Source organism: Phragmites australis, chromosome 2 (assembly GCF_958298935.1).
Source record: "Phragmites australis chromosome 2, lpPhrAust1.1, whole genome shotgun sequence".
In the NCBI taxonomy this organism is placed as follows: Eukaryota; Viridiplantae; Streptophyta; class Magnoliopsida; order Poales; family Poaceae; genus Phragmites; species Phragmites australis.
The window spans coordinates 13,568,229-13,585,827 of NC_084922.1; the positions used below are offsets into that span (position 1 = coordinate 13,568,229).

The following is a 17,599-nucleotide window of genomic DNA, read 5'->3' on the forward strand; positions in this document are numbered from 1 at the left end:
ACAATAACTTGCTCATGATCGGGAGCGCGACAATTCGATTTGATCTTACACCCTGCAGGGGGTACCTCTTTACCCAGACAACACGAGGACCATTTGGCTTATGCCACCCGCTAAAGTGCACACAAGGGGGTACTCGTGACAACCTTTCCCAATTGAGCCTCGACCTTTTGAACATGCACCTATAGGTGGGGAGGTCCACTAGAGCTACTCCCGGAGCATGCTAGTTACACATAAAGGTGTGAAGGTAACTAGAACTACTCTCCGAGCAAACTAGATACCTCTACAAGATTATTATGCCCACACTACCTTTACGACGTTACCTCTACAAGCCTATTATGCCTACGACACCATAAGCCCACAAGCCAAAAGGTCACAGCTGCAAAAGGTATTCGGCTTATCTACCATTATATCGACATGTGGTTAGTACGGAAAGTGCTAAAGCCAATGGCAACAACGGACGGTGCTTAATTGACTTAAGCGGGCCTAAAGCATCCGAGACTCCCTTCTCGAGCCATCCCTATCGCTCGCTCAAATCTCGTCTCATCCTCACTAACTCACACATCCCATCATCATCCTTGTGCAATAGAAGTAGGCTCTAAGCTCGCGAATGGTGGCCGAACCACCGCTCGACTTCTACCGATGACCTAAGCCTGGCTAAGCATAGTTCTTTTTAGGTTAGACCATTGAAAGCTATACCCAGGATTACAAAGGATCAAGGGATAACAATACCAAGGAAAGGTGATGCAACAAATATGATCTACTCCCAAAACCGACGTATGACTTATTGATAATGCAACATACATAAAGCATAATTTATCACTTGACACAATATAGGATCCAAAATAATGGGATGACAATGCTTATATGCTTGCCTTGTGGTTCAGCTTGATCACAAACAGCAAAAGAAGCAACCTCCAGATCGCCCTCGATCACGCCCGCATTAACCTTCAGTCCTTTGTTCACTAAAGAGAATGCGTGCAATGATGAGTATGAGAGAGATGCGATGATATGTGCTACATGATGTATAGAAGTAAATAATGTATCACAAGATCAAGCTAAGAGCATAAGACATACAAAGGAACAAAGAAGACTTGCAAAATAAACTACGTTAGAAGTTGACAGCAATCCCGATAGTCCAGGTCAGACCGGAGTATCCGGGTTTGGACCCTCCGGGTCAACCTCTAGTTTGGGTTCTCGGTTAACTCCTAACTCAAAATAGTCTGGACTATCCGAGCTAGGCCGGATACTCCAGGTTAGCCGGACTATCCGGGTTATACTCCAAGAGAGGCTCTTGGTTAAATTTTAAACTAAATTACCCGGAGTCTCCGGGTGGACCCGGATACTCCGGATGCTGGTAGACCAGATTCTTGCGACAATTTTCGTGGTCGATTCAATCATGCATGTTTAATCCATTCCACCTAAACATGTATAAGGACTAGTACAAGGGTTCTAAACTCAAAACACACCCTAAAATCTAACGATTTTTTTGAACACAAATCAACAGGGTTCTCACTGGGCTACCTGAACTATCCAGGTTTTACACGGAGTGTCTGAGTTCTTGAAGAACACAATTTCACGGCGATTCGTCAATCGATTCGACTTGCATGTTGAAATACACACTACCTAACCTTCAATGACACTAATTCCTTAGTTCTAGACCTACCACACTCACTCTAGCAACACGATTTACTAACTTCACCTCATTCAACATCCTTTTAGCTCTAACACCTCAAGAACTCCACATTGCTGTGCCATTCATCGTTCGCAGGTGCGAAACACGAATCCTACCCAACCAAACCCGCCTTCTTACTAAAGGAAACACTAAGGGCTTACCCAAGTCCTCGTTGGGGGATGGTGACCTTCAGTTGGAGAAGAAATCCATGGGGAAGATTGGAGAGGAGACTAACAACATGCTGAAATTTTCAGAAAACAAGGTGGTGACAAAATTTATTGCAAAACCTTCAAACTTTCATACATGTGAGGAACTCTTGGATGGATTTGAAGCCAAGAAGGAGGGAAATGCAATGGTATAACATGCATACCTCGATTTCTTTTTCTCGAGGGAGATTTTTGAGGAGAAGAATGAGAACTTGAGAGAGAGAGAGAGGGAGGAGAGCTGCTGTCCCTTTCTGCTATCCAACTGAGAGAGTGGCGTGGGGGAGAAGGGAGGGGTGGGGCTTCAGCTGAGAAAGAGAGCGAGGGGATGTGGGCCAGCTCAAGTGGGCCCCAAGAGCAAGAGAGACAAGTAGTGTTCAGCTGAAAATCATTTCTTTCTCTCCCCAATCTATTAGCCTAAAAGAGAAACTCTAGGGTTTCAAAAATTCTAGGAAATTTGTGGCACGATTTCAAAATGAGATGAAACCTTTCTAAAAGGATTCATTTACAATGCATAAGCGGAGGTTTTAACTAACGACAATTCTATCATCGGGTATTTTTAAAATACATATAAATAAACAAACCATCAATTGATTTAATCAAGCAATCCAAATGCTTAAAAAATAAACATGATGCTTTTGATGCACAATTTTGCTTAATGACATGATTAAAGAATTGAGACGTGACAGTAACTAGGTCCAAGTCCGTCTCTCATGCTCATTTTACTTATTCTACATTCGTTGCTTCCTTTGAGTATCATGATGTTGGACATGATTTATCTGATTCAAATTGGGTCAATGACATGCATGAAGAGTTAGAAAGCTTTGAGAGAAACCAAGTTTGGGTCCTTGTAGAGCCAGCTCCCAATGTTCACACCATAGGCACAAAATAGATTTCTAGAAACAAATAGCAGAGGTTGGGTCTGTAGTGAGAAATAAGGCTAGACTAGTGGCTCTGGATTTCACTCAAATAGAGGGGATAGACTTTGGAAAGACCTTTTGAAAAGATAATGATGTCGCCTAGAGGGGGGAGGGGGTTAATAGGCATTTTTACAAAAAAATCCATTCCCTTCTACCGTTGGCCTAAACTTGTAGCGAAAAAAGACTAACGGATTTTTCACAAGTGAAAAACCTAAATATGTTAGGATCAACTAGTGCACAATCACCTGAAATAAGTGTAAAAGTTACAATTCTAGGGTGATAAAGATTATTCAAAACTAGCAAAAGATATGCAAGAAAACTCTAGTTGAAAAATCCTGAAAACCCTGTTCATAGGATAATCCAGGCTGACCCGAAACCTCCGGGTTCAGATCTGATTGTATAGTATCCGGAGTATCCGGGTTAAATCTGGAACTTCCGGGTTTAGTAGAGAAAGAACTCAAAACTGAAATTAAAGTGTGTCTAAAGAGTTCTTGCTCAAACCAAATGAAGTTGTGTGTTCCAAGTGATGATTCCAAGTAGACCCACAGAGTACATACAATCAATTTCACATAAACAAGTAGGTCGAACAATATACATAAATATTGAGGAGACACAAGATTGTTTTCCAAAGTTCAGACACCTCCTCTAGAGGTTTCTATGTCTCCAATGAGGGGCTCGGTCACACTTGAGCCTAGTCTCTCTCAATCCTTTTCCTCTCCAAGCTTGGTCACACTTGAGCTTGGCTTCCACTCTTGATTTCTTCCCTTGCGGAGGCAAAATCAAAGCCTTCACAAACTTCCGTGGTACACTACAACATTAGATGCTCGCTGGCGCCGCCTAGCCGCTTAGGAGCTCTAAGCTCTAAGAGTAAGAAACACTTTGCGAACTTCTCATCAATGAACTCCAGTGCTCAAGAATAGAGTTTAGCTCACTTGCACTCAATCACTTTTCTTCTCAAATCACACACTAGATCGGAGTGGGAGGGAGTTATTTTGTCTCTAAAGATGTTTTTTTTCATGCTCTTGCAGCAGCAACAAAGGATGCGGTGAGAGGGTATATATACCAAACCCTTAAAAACTAGCTGTTACACAACTTTTTTATTTACCCGGAGTATCCGAGTAAACCTGGAGACTCCGGGTTGTCACTAGAATGCTTAACCGAGAACCCTGGCTAGAGCTCATCTCGGAGACTCCAGATAGAACACTCGAACTCGGAGTATCTGGGTCAACCTGAAGACTCCGGGTGAAATAAAGAAGGCCTAAATCGAGACCCCAACTCGGAGCCTCATCTGGAGGGTCTAGAACTTGAAAAATCTGGATTCCACCCGTAACCTCCGAGTTCAACAGAACTGGCCACTGAAAAAACGGTGATAACTTTTGATTTCGAAGTCCGATTTTGACGATTTTAGACTTTATGGAAAACTTATTCAGAGGGCTACATATCCCAACTGAATTCATGACCTCAAACACATTGGATCAAACTAGAAACACTTTAAAACTCAATTTGGACACTTCCATACTTTTCGCACCTGGCTCCTTAAGCTAACTCTCACTTTGGGTTGGTTAGAAAACTCTTGAGCATTGAGACACAATAATTAGCTCTACGTTGCATCCCTCTTAATAGTGCGGCATACCTATACTCAAATTTAAAACTCGTTTGGACCAATTTGAACCTTTGAATACTTTTAAGTACCACTTCTTTCTTTCAAACCTTAAGGGTTGCCAACTTCCATGTAATCTTCACTCCATCACTTCTTGATTCTTCATATGATTGATATGAGTCACCCATAGCTTCCCATGGTCTCACACAATCCATTGGCACAAAGCCTTCACTCTCTCTTCACCATCGCCTTGGTCATTTAGCACCGAGCCATTTGCTTGCCCTTCGCCACTGGATGGTCTATCGCAGCTGAGTCTTGCTTTCCCTTCACCGTCTTGCCATAGAAAATCATTTTGTATCCGACATCTTCAATAAATTCACTTTATCATATATGGAATCCAATCTTGTTCTTCACTCTTGGCATATATGATTTCAATTCAACTTATGCCTTCTTATGGATCCTAGCCTCAACTCACTCTCAAGTACAAAATATATGGGTTAGTCCATAAAACTCTATTGACAATGACATACCTTTAGTTACTTGATTTCCACAAGTAACTTAGCCTTCATTCTTCAAACTTCTTCTTCTTATGAACATCACTAAGATCTCAATGACTTTGATTCAATCCTTTGAACTCATGGCATTTCTCAATGAATCCATACTTCATTTCTTATGGATCTCCTATGAAATAACCTAATAATAATTCTCAACATCATTGTTAGTCTATAGGTATTGTCATCACTTACTCGAGTAGCACCTAGAAATTATTGATCTTGATGCGTATCTCTCCACCATGTATTACCTATAGAACATCCTACTAATAATTCTCAACAACATAGTTAGTTCATAGGTATTATCATTAATTACCAAAACCACACATAAGGGCTAGATGTACTTTCACCTTTGCACCGGTAGTTAGGCTAGAAGCCATTAGGACCTGTCTTGCTTTTGCGGCATCCCAGGATTTGAAGTTGTATCAAATGGATGCCAAGAGTGTGTTCCTAAATGGTTTTATACAGGAAAAGATCTATGTCAAGCAACTCCTAGGCTTTGAACATACCAAATACCCACATAGAGTATACAAGCTTCAAAAAGCTTTGTATGGGCTTAAGCAATCATAGTACTTGGTATGATAGGCTTAGGTCTTTCTTGTTAGAGCATGAGTATGTCATAGGGTCGATTGATAAAACTTTATTTACTCTCATGCATGGTAAAGATTTTCTACTTGTTCAGATTTACGTGGATGATATCATTTTTTGTGGCTCTTCTCATGTACTTGTGGCCAAGTTTGTAGAAACTATGAGTAGGGAGTTCGAGATGTTGATGATGAGCGAGCTCAACTTCTTCCTTGGACTTTAAATCAAGTAATGCAAGCAGGGTACATTCGTCCACCAGACGAAGTACACCAAGAAGCTGCTAAAGAAGTTCAACATGACGACGCGAAGCCCTTGGCGACACCAATGGCTACCTCGGCTGTGCTTGATCCAGATAAAGGTGGCAAAGCTGTGGACCAATGAGAGTTCAGGAGCATGATTGGCTCATTCCTGTACCTGACGGCGACAAGACTAGGCATCCACTTCGCCGTCTGCCTCTGCGCGTGCTTCCAAGCTTCACCAAGGACGCCTCACCAACAAGAAGTGAAACACATTCTAAGGTAACTCAAACACACTCGCAAGTACGGACTCTGGTTTTCTGCTCCCTCTTCGCTTTCTCTTCGAGATTTTTCCGATGCGAATTTTGCTAGGTGTAGAATTGATAGGAAGAGTACTTGTAGTACGTGTCATTTCTTGGGAACTTCTCTTGTGTGTTGATCTTCTCGCAAGTAGTTTAGTATTACACAGTCTACTACTGAAGCTAAATATGTAGTTGTCGCAAGCTGTTATTCACAGATTTTATGGATGGTTACTACCTTGAGGGACTTTGGGTTAGATTTCAGGAGTGTGCCACTCTTATGTGACAACACTAGTACCATAAGTTTAGCTAATAATCCAATCTAGCACTCCAGAACCAAACACATCGATGTGAGATTCCACTTTCTGAGAGACCACAATGAGAAGGGGATATAGACTTCAAATACATTGATACCCAACACCAGCTAGCTGACATCTTCACTCTTGATGCTACTAGATTTTCCTATTTGAGTGGAGAGCTTGGTGTGTGCCATCCCTATGGCATTGTGTGAGGGGAGTTGCCTTTGTTTATACTCTATCTTATTTTTATTGTATTTGCATTGCATCGTATCATGTAAGAAAATCATAATAGTTGAGCTTTGACTTGTATGTCTTTAGTATTTTCGATTGCTAGACTTGAATATGGACTAAATTGAGTAGTTATGTGGAGCTCCTGTTGATGCTTTGACATGAAATATTTCAATCTTAGGCTCCTCTTGATGCTTTGACATGAAATATTTCAATCAAGCTAGCTTTCCTTAGGATGAAATTTGACAATTTTTGAATCATGTAGACTATGAAATACTACATTCTTAATTACTATGTTTGTAATTGCTTTGTCTTAGTCAAAGCTTGTGTTAAGGCTAGTTTAATGAATATCTTGCTCTAAGCTTCTTGGTTCAAGTCAGTGGATTGGGAAACACTGCACTATATTATATGTATTTGTCAAATGTTTAGCTCATGATAAAACCTTGGAGGAACATGCGTTCCTTGTGTCGCAAAGACACTCTTTGACTTGATCGTGTGAAAATTGATTATTTGTGAAAATGTGAATAATCTTGTGAAATCAAGTATCTTGTGCTAAAATATAATCCAATAAAGTTGCCTTGAAGCCTTAAGGTGTGTGTGGTACCCAGTCACGTGATACTTTGCTTAGATAAGACGCAACTTGAGAATAAAAATGAAAGAAATGTGCCTAATTGCTCAATTTTATTTTAAATCACTTGGTCTAAGTAAGTCATGGTTTCATATGTGAGCGTTTGCAAAGTCTACTGTCATGAATGCTTATTTGTCTGGTTTGAGATTCAAGTTGGCTAGTTTTTAATGCTTGTATTGCCTTGACACGAGTGGATGTTTATGTGGTGGTCGCTTCGAACATGATTCGGCTATGTGAAATTAAATGTGCCAACTAATTCTTCAGGTTTATCTTGTACAGCTTCATGTTCTTGTGTCACTATTTCTTTTTGAGCCTTTGTGCATTTGTGAGCTCCATCTCCTTTTTTCTATAGCCCTTTAACATTTCTAGCTTTTGCAAATGCTTTGTGGTATACTTGTAAAAGCTCATTAGGATTGCATGTTCATACATTGCATAATATTTTGTCCTTGGTGTTTGCATTGCCAAAGGGGGATAAATGAATAAAAAAGGGGAGAAATGAAAAATTTGCACCAAATCAAAGAAAAATCTTGGATAAATGAAATATGTGAAATCATCAAGGAGGATCATTTGATTGTGTTTTTGAGTTGTTATTGCTCTTTTGAGGTTTTTGGATTGTCTTTATCTCTCTTAGGTCTTATGCAACCTTTGTTATATCAAGTGACATGTTTTTGCTCTTTCTTGAGTTTTTGGTCACTTGTATGAGCCTATCTTCTTCAAACAAAAATATTTCTCCTTTGAGGTGTTGTCAATGCACTCATCAATGGGGAGATTGAGAAACCAAGGTTAAATGTGTCTTGCATCATATGTGATAATTGATTGACAATATTGTCGATTTGGTTTGTCGAGTTTTGAATTGCTTGAGCTTGGTTTGAGCATTTTGATTATGGACTAACTGGAGTTGGAGTTGGAGAAATATATTTGCTTATCTCATGGTGTGCAGGTGATGGATGCAACTTGGCAGTCGATGGTGGGTGATCGAGGCTAAGCAGGTGCTTGGTATTGGACGATCAAGGAGCCCGGACGGAGTCAAGGGTGATCCAAGCTGTACACGTGAAGGTCAAGCAAAGCATGAAACGAAGGATGAAGACAGCGTGTTGACAAAGTCAAGCGAAAGTGATGACGGTGCAAGTCACAAGGTGGTCCCAGTGATCGGGAGTGGAAGAGACTTACCGACAATCATGATCGCAAGATAAAATATATGTGCGATATCAGAGCACTTGCTTAAGGTGTAAGCAAGTAGTGAGTCATGCTTTGAGAAGTATGCAGAGGGTTTCACGGTTGGACCTCAAAACCATCGTGAAGCTTGTGTCGAGACGAAGGTAAGTCATAAAGGCGTCGTGGTCGTTCGATGGATGGAGCAATAAATTGACCAAAATACCATCGGTGGTAGGTAGGGATGTACTATAAGAGAGAGACATTTTAGTAACAAGCTAAGAAACTTAGGGGTCAAGTTTTCTAGGCTTATAAATAGAGGGGTAGGGCTATATGAGAGTTTGAACTAGCCACTTGAGCCCCTTGTGCCACCTATTTGAGAGCCTAGTGTTAGAGTTTTAGATGAGAGGAAGATGAGTACTTAGCCTATGTAATAGGTGAGAGTTTTTGAGAGAAAAATTCTTTTAATTCGCTTAAATAGGGCTGACTTCTTTGAGTAATGAAGTTTATATTTTTGATATGCTTGAATTCCCCTCCTTCTAGTCTCTCTATTGGTTCCCTTGCAAGTTTTTCTTTTTCGGTTGTGATTTTATTTTTCTTTTTGAGCTGCAGTTTTCCACTTTTGTGAAGTGATTCTTCTTGTTGTTATGGACATAAAATTCCACGTACAATAGTACAAATTTGGGTATCTCATTCTCTTGCCTCTAAGTCATCAACTTGGAGAGTTTCTTCACCCGGTGACCATTTTATTTGGTTTAGAGTGTTTCTTTGCATGTTGCTTGCCTTTTTGGTGATGACTCATGGATTAGTGCTCTATGGAACCTAAGGGGTTCATATTTCATCCACTAGAGCCATGACTTCTTCAAGTTTTGTTTCTTTCCCTTGTTTGTCTCTATTTGCTTCCGCTTGTGCGTTTTGAGAAGCGTTAGGTGAAAAAGGAGAAGGTCATCTGTTTCAAATTTTTTTTTGGAAAGGTCTCTATTCATTCCCGCTAGTCGTTGTTCTCGGTCCTACTATTGTCAAGTTATTTCCATCTTATTTCTACTTTCTAGAAATAAAGATTGGGAAAGCAGTCCAGCAAAAATTGACAGAGCATCACCCATTCTGTTATGTATGTGTATACATAAACACATCAGATAAATCCACACAAAGCTAACCTCAGTAACCAAATTTTGCACGAAATCACACAAGGGACATCAAGATCCACCAAGAGGAAATATCAATCACCTATGGCATCACACAATTTGAGGCACAAAGAAGATTTTTCCATACCTTCTGTCAAAGAGAGTAGAAAGAAGCTCTGAGCCAAAGTAGATCTTCCCCCATGGCCCTCAACGGTCTTCCCTTTGCCCCCTCGCCTTCCTCAAGCAGCACCATCGGTCTTCCCTTCTCTGAGCTCCTCCTCTCTGAGAAGAACATGTTCGAACCCTAACAACTCACTTCACAAGATGAAATCCAACTCACCTCACAAGATGAAATCTAGGAGGGGGAGCAGAGGGGGAGGGGGAGGGGAGGAGGAAGAGTAACTCACCTTCCCGCGAGAGAAGCCATCGCTGAAGTTAGGAGAGGACCATGGGGATAGCGATGGAGGGAGGTGCGATCGGGGCGCGAAGGCACGCCGGTCGGATGGTGAGCGCGGTCGATGAGGTCAAGGGTGAGGAGGTGCGCAGGTTGGCGGGGAGGTGCCCTTGGTGGGCGGGGGCGTGCCAGTCAACGGGGTTGCCGGGCAGCGGTAGGGTTTCCTGATTGGGAGGGAGCGAAGGTGTCGGGGAGCTATCGAGTGGGGGCGTAGAGAGGGGAGGGATTGGTAGGGGTGGTTTAGTAGCAATTACGGGTAATTTCCACCAACTTTGATGGCAAGGTTTGTTTGCCCATCCTACACATTCTATCAGAAGTTGGCGGAACTGGATTGTGGATTGTGGTACAGTCCGACCCTAGATTGTGAATTGTGGATTGTCGATTCGAGCCGTTTGTTTCGGCTTTTGGCTTCTGGATTTTGCTACCAAAATCTAAAAGCAAAAGTGGAAACAAACAGGACCTTATACGAGAACAACAACCCTTATCTATTATATTATTATTTGAGGGGGAGAAGGAGGCACCACATTCATTCTGAAGGTCATGAAATTACCACGTTAATCGAAAAAAATAATCAAGACCACTCATTGTTATGAACATCTCACGATCTATATTAAACAACAGAACCCATATCAAATACAATTAATAAATAGATAAATTCAAAATTCAAAGAGTCCATATCAAATATAATTAATAAATACCTAAATTTGTAATTAAAAATTATGGAAAATTAGCAGTTTGATTTTCATACGGTGTGGGAAACAAACTATCTAAATAAAGAGTCCAAATAAAATAAATTAATAATAATTAAAATTAGGGTTAGAATAGAAAAAATAAGGATCCATATCAAATATAGTCTTATAAAATAAATTTATTATAAAAATCAAATACCTAAATAAAAGAGTCCATGTAAAATATAATTAATCAATAGCTTAAATTCATTAAAAAAATAACTAAAATTCTTACTAAGATAATATATTAATAAGCACCGTGGAGCTCAAGATCGTCACATCAAGTAGCAGCAGCAGGTAAGGCACAACACAAAGGTAAAGTAAATATATTTTGATTTTGGTTGAGTAACCTACACCTAAAGCATGATTTTGGTAGTTGATCAAAACGTATACGAATCGAACCAATACATGAATACGATTTGGTACAAGTTTAGAGCATAAATAATTTAATAATTTTCTTTTTCACTAATATAATTTGTATTTCTTCTTCTAATTTTATGCATTTTGCAACTAAATGATACTAACGTTATAAAAACTAAAGAGACTAATTTTTAATCAAGATTATCTGATAAAATATTACAATAAAGCTAACTATGCTATTAATGTAAACCACTTGCCAGCTATTTCATAATAAGAAGTGTGTATTGGCAAATGGCAATCACGTGCTAGCGTTTCCCTCTGTATTGTGTTGATATATAATTCCCAACTTGGTGATAGCATGTCTGGTCTAGATCAATGTTTTTGCTTACCGATCTATGTGATCAGCACCATATGCATGCATTCTGTACTGTTGTGCTTGGCTGACTCGCACTAATCCGATGTTTGTTAACAAGTAGGGTGAAACAGGTCAGATATTTTCTAATCGTTTAAAGAAGTTAAAGTAGTATTTTAGATATCGGAGTTATATGGTTGTGTTGGATATCAGAATTGGATATAGGAAGGTAATATGTTGGACGGAGGATATTTGAAAATAAAATCGAATATATTTGAAGATTATTTGAGTCTTTTTTCTTAGAGCTTATAATTTTTTTTATACGGAGTCGGATGGAGATTTTTTATATAAAAATTGTAGATCTCGATGAGATCTACAACTTTACGGTAGAGATTTTTTATTTTAAAATTTTCATGTATTTAAATAATTAATAGAAGATTCAGTCAGCATATTGGGAACTCCAACATTACTCCTATTGCTACTGTACTCCAATATTACTCCTCCTTTTAGAATATATTGCTAATTTACTCGTTAGATAATATAGTTGAGTTTTAGACACGTGAAATAGTCAACCATCCTAACATGTACGATATACATGCTAAGAATAGTATAATGCAGCATTCTGGCTCTATCGATTCCCGGACTAACTTGTTGCTGACTGTTAATACTGTATACTACATGCTAGTACTTCGAAGTTTTGTATACATCAATTCGGTGGTCCTTGCTTAAATTGTCATATTAATAGGCTCATCTTTTGAAGTGAAGGAAATTTAGTGGGTGGATCTATATAGGATCACTGCCGTGCTTTTATTTACATTCGCGGTGTGGTACTGTGACATCAGTACATCACAATTTATGAATCAGGGGAGATGGACTTCATAATTGAATACGCTAGTGCTAAGTACCAACATTGATGCCACTTTTTAGCAGGATTCAGATTTCAGACGTCCAGCGTCAAGTTGATGCAGTTTTAATGTGCATCAGTACATCAACTGAATGAAAGATTATGAACAATGCTTTCTTTGCACAATGGACTAGTGCATTTTACACAACCTTTTACAACTGTAGTCCTAAAAAAAACTTGTACAACTGTACAAGGTACATATAAACACTTTATTGTCTTCCCTCAGAGAACTGGGATTGCATACTGTTGCTGCTGTTCCTGACCCTGCAGCCTGATCATTCTTGACGCGTTTCTCCTCTGCTCCTGCAGGTAAGAAGCAAGAAAAGTTTTTTCAGCAAATTGAAGCACTTGTCAGCTGCTCCCCTCCGGCAGGATAACCAATGTTCAGAAGTGAGAACCAACCTGGAGCAGCTGCACCCGATACTGCCTCTGTCCTTGCTGGATCACGGAGATGAGCCTCATGACGACGTAGAACGGAAGCAAGATCCCACTGGCCCTCAGCATGTATACCTTCGAAGCAACGAAACACTTGACATAATCCATCACAGTAGCCACTGGGAATCTCTGAACCTTTTTTTTTCAACAGCGGAACGAAACGTGCAGGTAGAGTAGAGAACTCACTGTCAGGAGGCTGAACGCGTACTGATTGGCCGCTCCGACCGCAACCACGGCGACGAGGTGCCTTAGCAGCAGCACGAGCGTGAACTGCACGGGAAGCCAGAATTCAGACTGTACACTGCATAACTAAAATCTGAACCTGGCGGTGTGGCCTCAGTTTGTGCCAGTCACGTACCGTTACGGCCACCGAGCGGCACCAGGACGCGCTCCTGCCGGCGGCGCGGGCGCACTCGGCGTACTCCGGATCACCGGCCGCCGCGTCGGGCCCAACCAACGGCGCATCGTCCTCCTCCGGCTCGTAGTTCAGCCTGGGCACCTCCAGGCTGCCTCTGCACAGCACAAGCAGATCGGTCAGTAAACATGCGGTAGTTGATCAGTAGACTGATTCAGTCAGTGCTGACTCGCTGAGCTAGACAGATTTGACAAAGTTTCTTCGGAAACAGATGGCCATATTTTTCTCTCTATCACATTGCATGATCGGCTGTACTTCACTGCTGATGAAAGGGACAGTTTGACTTCTTTGCAACGGTGCAGGGCAGCAGAGGAGTGCAGGACACGCGACACGGTTTGTATTGTACTGCACATCTGTGCAGCAACACAACATGCAAGGCATCTTCTTATCTGCCATCTCACGGAGGGAATGATTAGGACCCGGTGGTTGGCTCGCCTAACGAAACTGCTAGGCCGGACCCACCTACCAGCCACTCAGACCCTTTTAATAAAGAAGATGCTGCAACAGCTGCCAATAAGAATGAGCCGGACCGCCACTGTTTGATCGGAATGCTTGTTCTCTTGTTCGGATGATCAGGGTTGGGTGCACTGTTTATATGGCATTCAATTTCAGATCAGATCAGAATGCTGGCACCGGGGGCCTGGATTCATGGAAAGACGTGGTGTGTTGAGCCATGGAGAGCAGCTGGTTGGTTGGTTGGTCAGTCATCCAGTTGTCCGTATGAATTGTATACGTAGGTTAAGAGAAGCAGACTGAGTGAAGTTATGTTTGTTAAAAAAAAGAGTATTTTGTTGGTTGTATTTGTCTGAACAGGTTAAATTGAGTTTCTATTTGATTGATTGAATTTGAGTTCATATGGGCGGATACAAGAGCTGAGATTTTGAATGATGGCTCGTATGAATATGATTTTGTGACACTGATAAGTAGATCTGCCTACATGAGTAGATGCAGGATCGGTCTAAGCTACGGACGTATATTTATATCCGTCAGACCAAACTGAAATAGTACATGTGAAAAATTAAACACGTTTCTCTCTTAGATTATACGTATCCATCAAGCCAAGATGCATTCACACAGACAACCAATCACCCCTAAATAGCTATCTGGCAGGCAAACTCCAATGTATCAATGGTTTGGTCAGCAACTGAGCCAGATAATCCCTGATACTACCGTTGTTTGGGAATAATGGAATGAACGATCAGGATCTTATTTCTATTTTATCCTGATACTACCGTTGTTTCTATTTTATATTTAATCTCTGATACTACCGTTGTTTAGGAATAATGGAACGGAACGGTCAGGGAGTAGTCTCTGATACTACCGTTGTTTGGGAATAATGGAATGGATGGTCAGGATCTGATTGACCAATATAAACATCAACAACTTCAAATTGGACTAGAGGGACACTCCGAATTTTGTGATGATGACAGGTTCATGGAACTACTAGACCTCAACTACAAATATATCCAACATTCACTTTGTTCGATAGCCTCAATGCGCGTATCAATACCAATGTCCAGTTGAGAGAGAGAGAGGGAGACGCACCTGATTGTTACCGCGACATCGGCATGTTGAGCTTTCTTGGGAGGAACGGTGTAGCCAGGTTCGAAATTCTGTAGTAAAACACGACTGTTAAACAAAGGCAGACATACCATGCGAGGAACAACAAGGCTTTTCATACAAAAAGTAAATGGGTGTAAACAATCAACGTTGTCTATCATTTCATTTGAAAGCTACGATTAATCTCATCATTATATGAAGGAGTTATTTTGTGATATTCTATAGTCACATAAGAGCATTTATGTAAATGAAACCTCTACAGGTAGGATGGTGAGATTAATCGTAACTTTTGAACGAGGATAAGAGGGATGATATTAACTTTTTGCACATTTGCACTTATTTACTGGTTTGCACTAAAGATTTCACAAATTTTGATTACTTTTGCTTTGAGAAAATTACAACACTATGGGCAGCAAAATCGTACTTGCTGTGATCAACAAGGTATAACTACTTAGTTTAGCCTCAAAGAAATCTCTTGTCTTTCCAAAAGCATCCATTACTCATGGCATCCGGGCAAAAGTTCTTCGTGGGAAAGGAAGAGGAAAGATGACGAGCAATAGCATAACTCTCACTGAAATTAAAAATTTCGCTGAACTCCGAGTTCAAGAAAAGAGGAAACTTTCATGGATAAAACAGTGTGGACCAGTAAAAATGGCAACAGATTTACAGAACGAAATGAAAATTGGAAGGATGATCGACAAGACTGGGTGAATCGTGCAAACCTGAAGGCAAATCTCGCAGAGGGTGCTCCCCTTCTCATCGCACCATCTCTGCACGCATCCCCTGTGAGCATACTGCAGGCAAAAGAACACACAAGACATCAAGAGAAGCCATCAGACTGAACAGAACAGAAGCTCAAGACCAAGATTCCACGCACTCACGTACAGCATATGCATACCTTGAGGGAGCCAGAGCATGCGCAGGGCGACTCCATGCTTGTGCAGCTCTCATCCTCCTCGTCATGGCAAATCCTGCACTGCCGCAGGGAGGAAGACGAGCACGACTCTTGGTGTTCCATCCTCTCTCTCTCTTTCTCTCTCTCTCTCTCTTCCGGTTGTTGATCGCTTTGCTCTTTCTCCTCCTCCTCCTCGTCTCCTCTCTCTTCTCTCTCTCCGGATGGATGGAGGTGGCTTTAATAATCTGGAGGAAGGAAACCGAGTGGCGTAAAAAAAATAGTGCTGTGAGCTGGGGCCTACAGCACCAGGAACGGCCACAACAGTTGGTAGTTAGTCCTGGTCCTCTGCGGCAGGCATGGTTCGAGATAGCTCCTGAGGGCAACACCAAGACCAGCATGATGCCACCGATATGGGGCTCGATGCGTATGCGATGTGTATGTAGGTGTGAATAAATTTGTTGCCATACGTGTGCGTAGGTAGTACACTCAAGTGCAACTTTTTGCTGTGTCAGTTTGTGTGTTCTTTGAGGAGCCTAGTATAATTTAAAAAGGGCTTGCTTTTTGAAACATCTTTTGCGCTATTAAATTAAAACATCCCACATTTGGTTCGAGTGAGTCGCAAATAGAGGCTTAGCAGTTCAAATTTCTCGGAATATCCCTCATGAAAAGAATATTTATCCTAACACAATATCTTTCTTATGACATGTAAATTTTACATATTCCAAGCTACCTTAAGTAATCGCTAAGCGATTCCTGCTTCTACCTTTAGGACTCGTTTTGAATGTATCTGTTTAGCAAGAATTTCATATCAAACAATTCAATCTTCAAATAACTTGAGGAAAAAAGTCCGGCTTTCCAATCATGTCATAGTAACAGTACAACTGAATGATTAATTGCTTTAGTCAATACAGGTATGCATGTCCTTTCTTGGTCTTATCATTTGTATGTGGGAATTGGAATGTAGCATTAAAGTAGTAGCATATTGAAGCAAAATAACCCTCTCTAATTCTAGATACCATTCCTTGCTTCAAATATAGTCTATCTCAACCATGTTTTACTTTCCCCCTTTTTGGCGCCTCTTTTTGGCGCTAATTAGATGCATCTTAATAATGGAGTGACCATGTCATCCACTAGAATTATGGCAATGATTGACGTGCAATAGTGCCATTGTATCAAGTCTAAATTGGTGAGGTTGTTTGGTTGAGAGCTAATGCAAGTTAACCAAATATTTGGTAATGCCGAGGGAATTGGTTGTGGGCTGGTATGGAGTGAAAGTTTGGTAATGCCAATGAAATCTAACACCACACGCGGGCAATCTGAGGGTGCCAAATTGCTCGCTCGTGAATTTGTTCAACAAAATTGGGCTTCCCGTATATTGGCCACAATCCAAAATACACTTATTTTTACCTAATTTTGGATTTGCCCATGAATTGTTCTGGTCTTTTAGGGACACGAACCAAATAGAACCTTGTTGTCAGGAAACAAACAAGTAGCGATATAGTCCCCTCAGGTGACAGTCCAATAAGCTAACTTCTTATTGTGCTATCTGTGCTCATTCTATTCGTATGGAAGTTTACTAGCAACAGATCAGAAAATCAAGAAATGCGAAAGTAACTAGTCAAATGCAGAAAGTGTTAAAAAAATTGGACATACAAGATTGAAACCGTCTCTGGTGCACCTTGGTGAGCATATTTAGTCCAGCGCAGGAGATGGTGGTTCTTTGCGGCCAACCGTGCTTTCAGGGCTTGTTTGGTTTGCCCAAACCAATCTTGTCAAATTTTGGCTACCCTCAAGAATCGGTACCTATTCGGTGTGGTTGACAAAATTTCGGCAAGCTCATATATCGTGGTCATATCCCTATACATTAGTCAAACTTTGGCCAACCATATGGAAACCAAATCTTGACAAAAAATTTCGATAGCAAAATTTAGACAGGACTTGATTGGGTTCAAACCAAACAAGTACGTCCGGAGTCAGTTTGAGCCTTTAGGTGTGAACC

General features: G+C 40.9%; 1 protein-coding gene across 1 annotated transcript; it reads right to left on the reverse strand.

The window, feature by feature from the left end:
• Nucleotides 1-12,273: 12,273 nt before the first annotated feature.
• Nucleotides 12,274-15,970, reverse strand: LOC133900321 (uncharacterized). Its single transcript, XM_062341411.1, has 7 exons — nt 15,604-15,970; nt 15,428-15,499; nt 14,691-14,758; nt 13,089-13,242; nt 12,917-13,000; nt 12,698-12,805; nt 12,274-12,598 (listed from the first exon to the last, which is right to left on the reverse strand). The coding sequence occupies exons 1-7, from the start codon at nt 15,721-15,723 to the stop codon at nt 12,518-12,520; spliced, it is 687 nt and encodes a 228-aa protein (XP_062197395.1). The 5' UTR covers nt 15,724-15,970; the 3' UTR covers nt 12,274-12,517.
• Nucleotides 15,971-17,599: the final 1,629 nt, after the last annotated feature.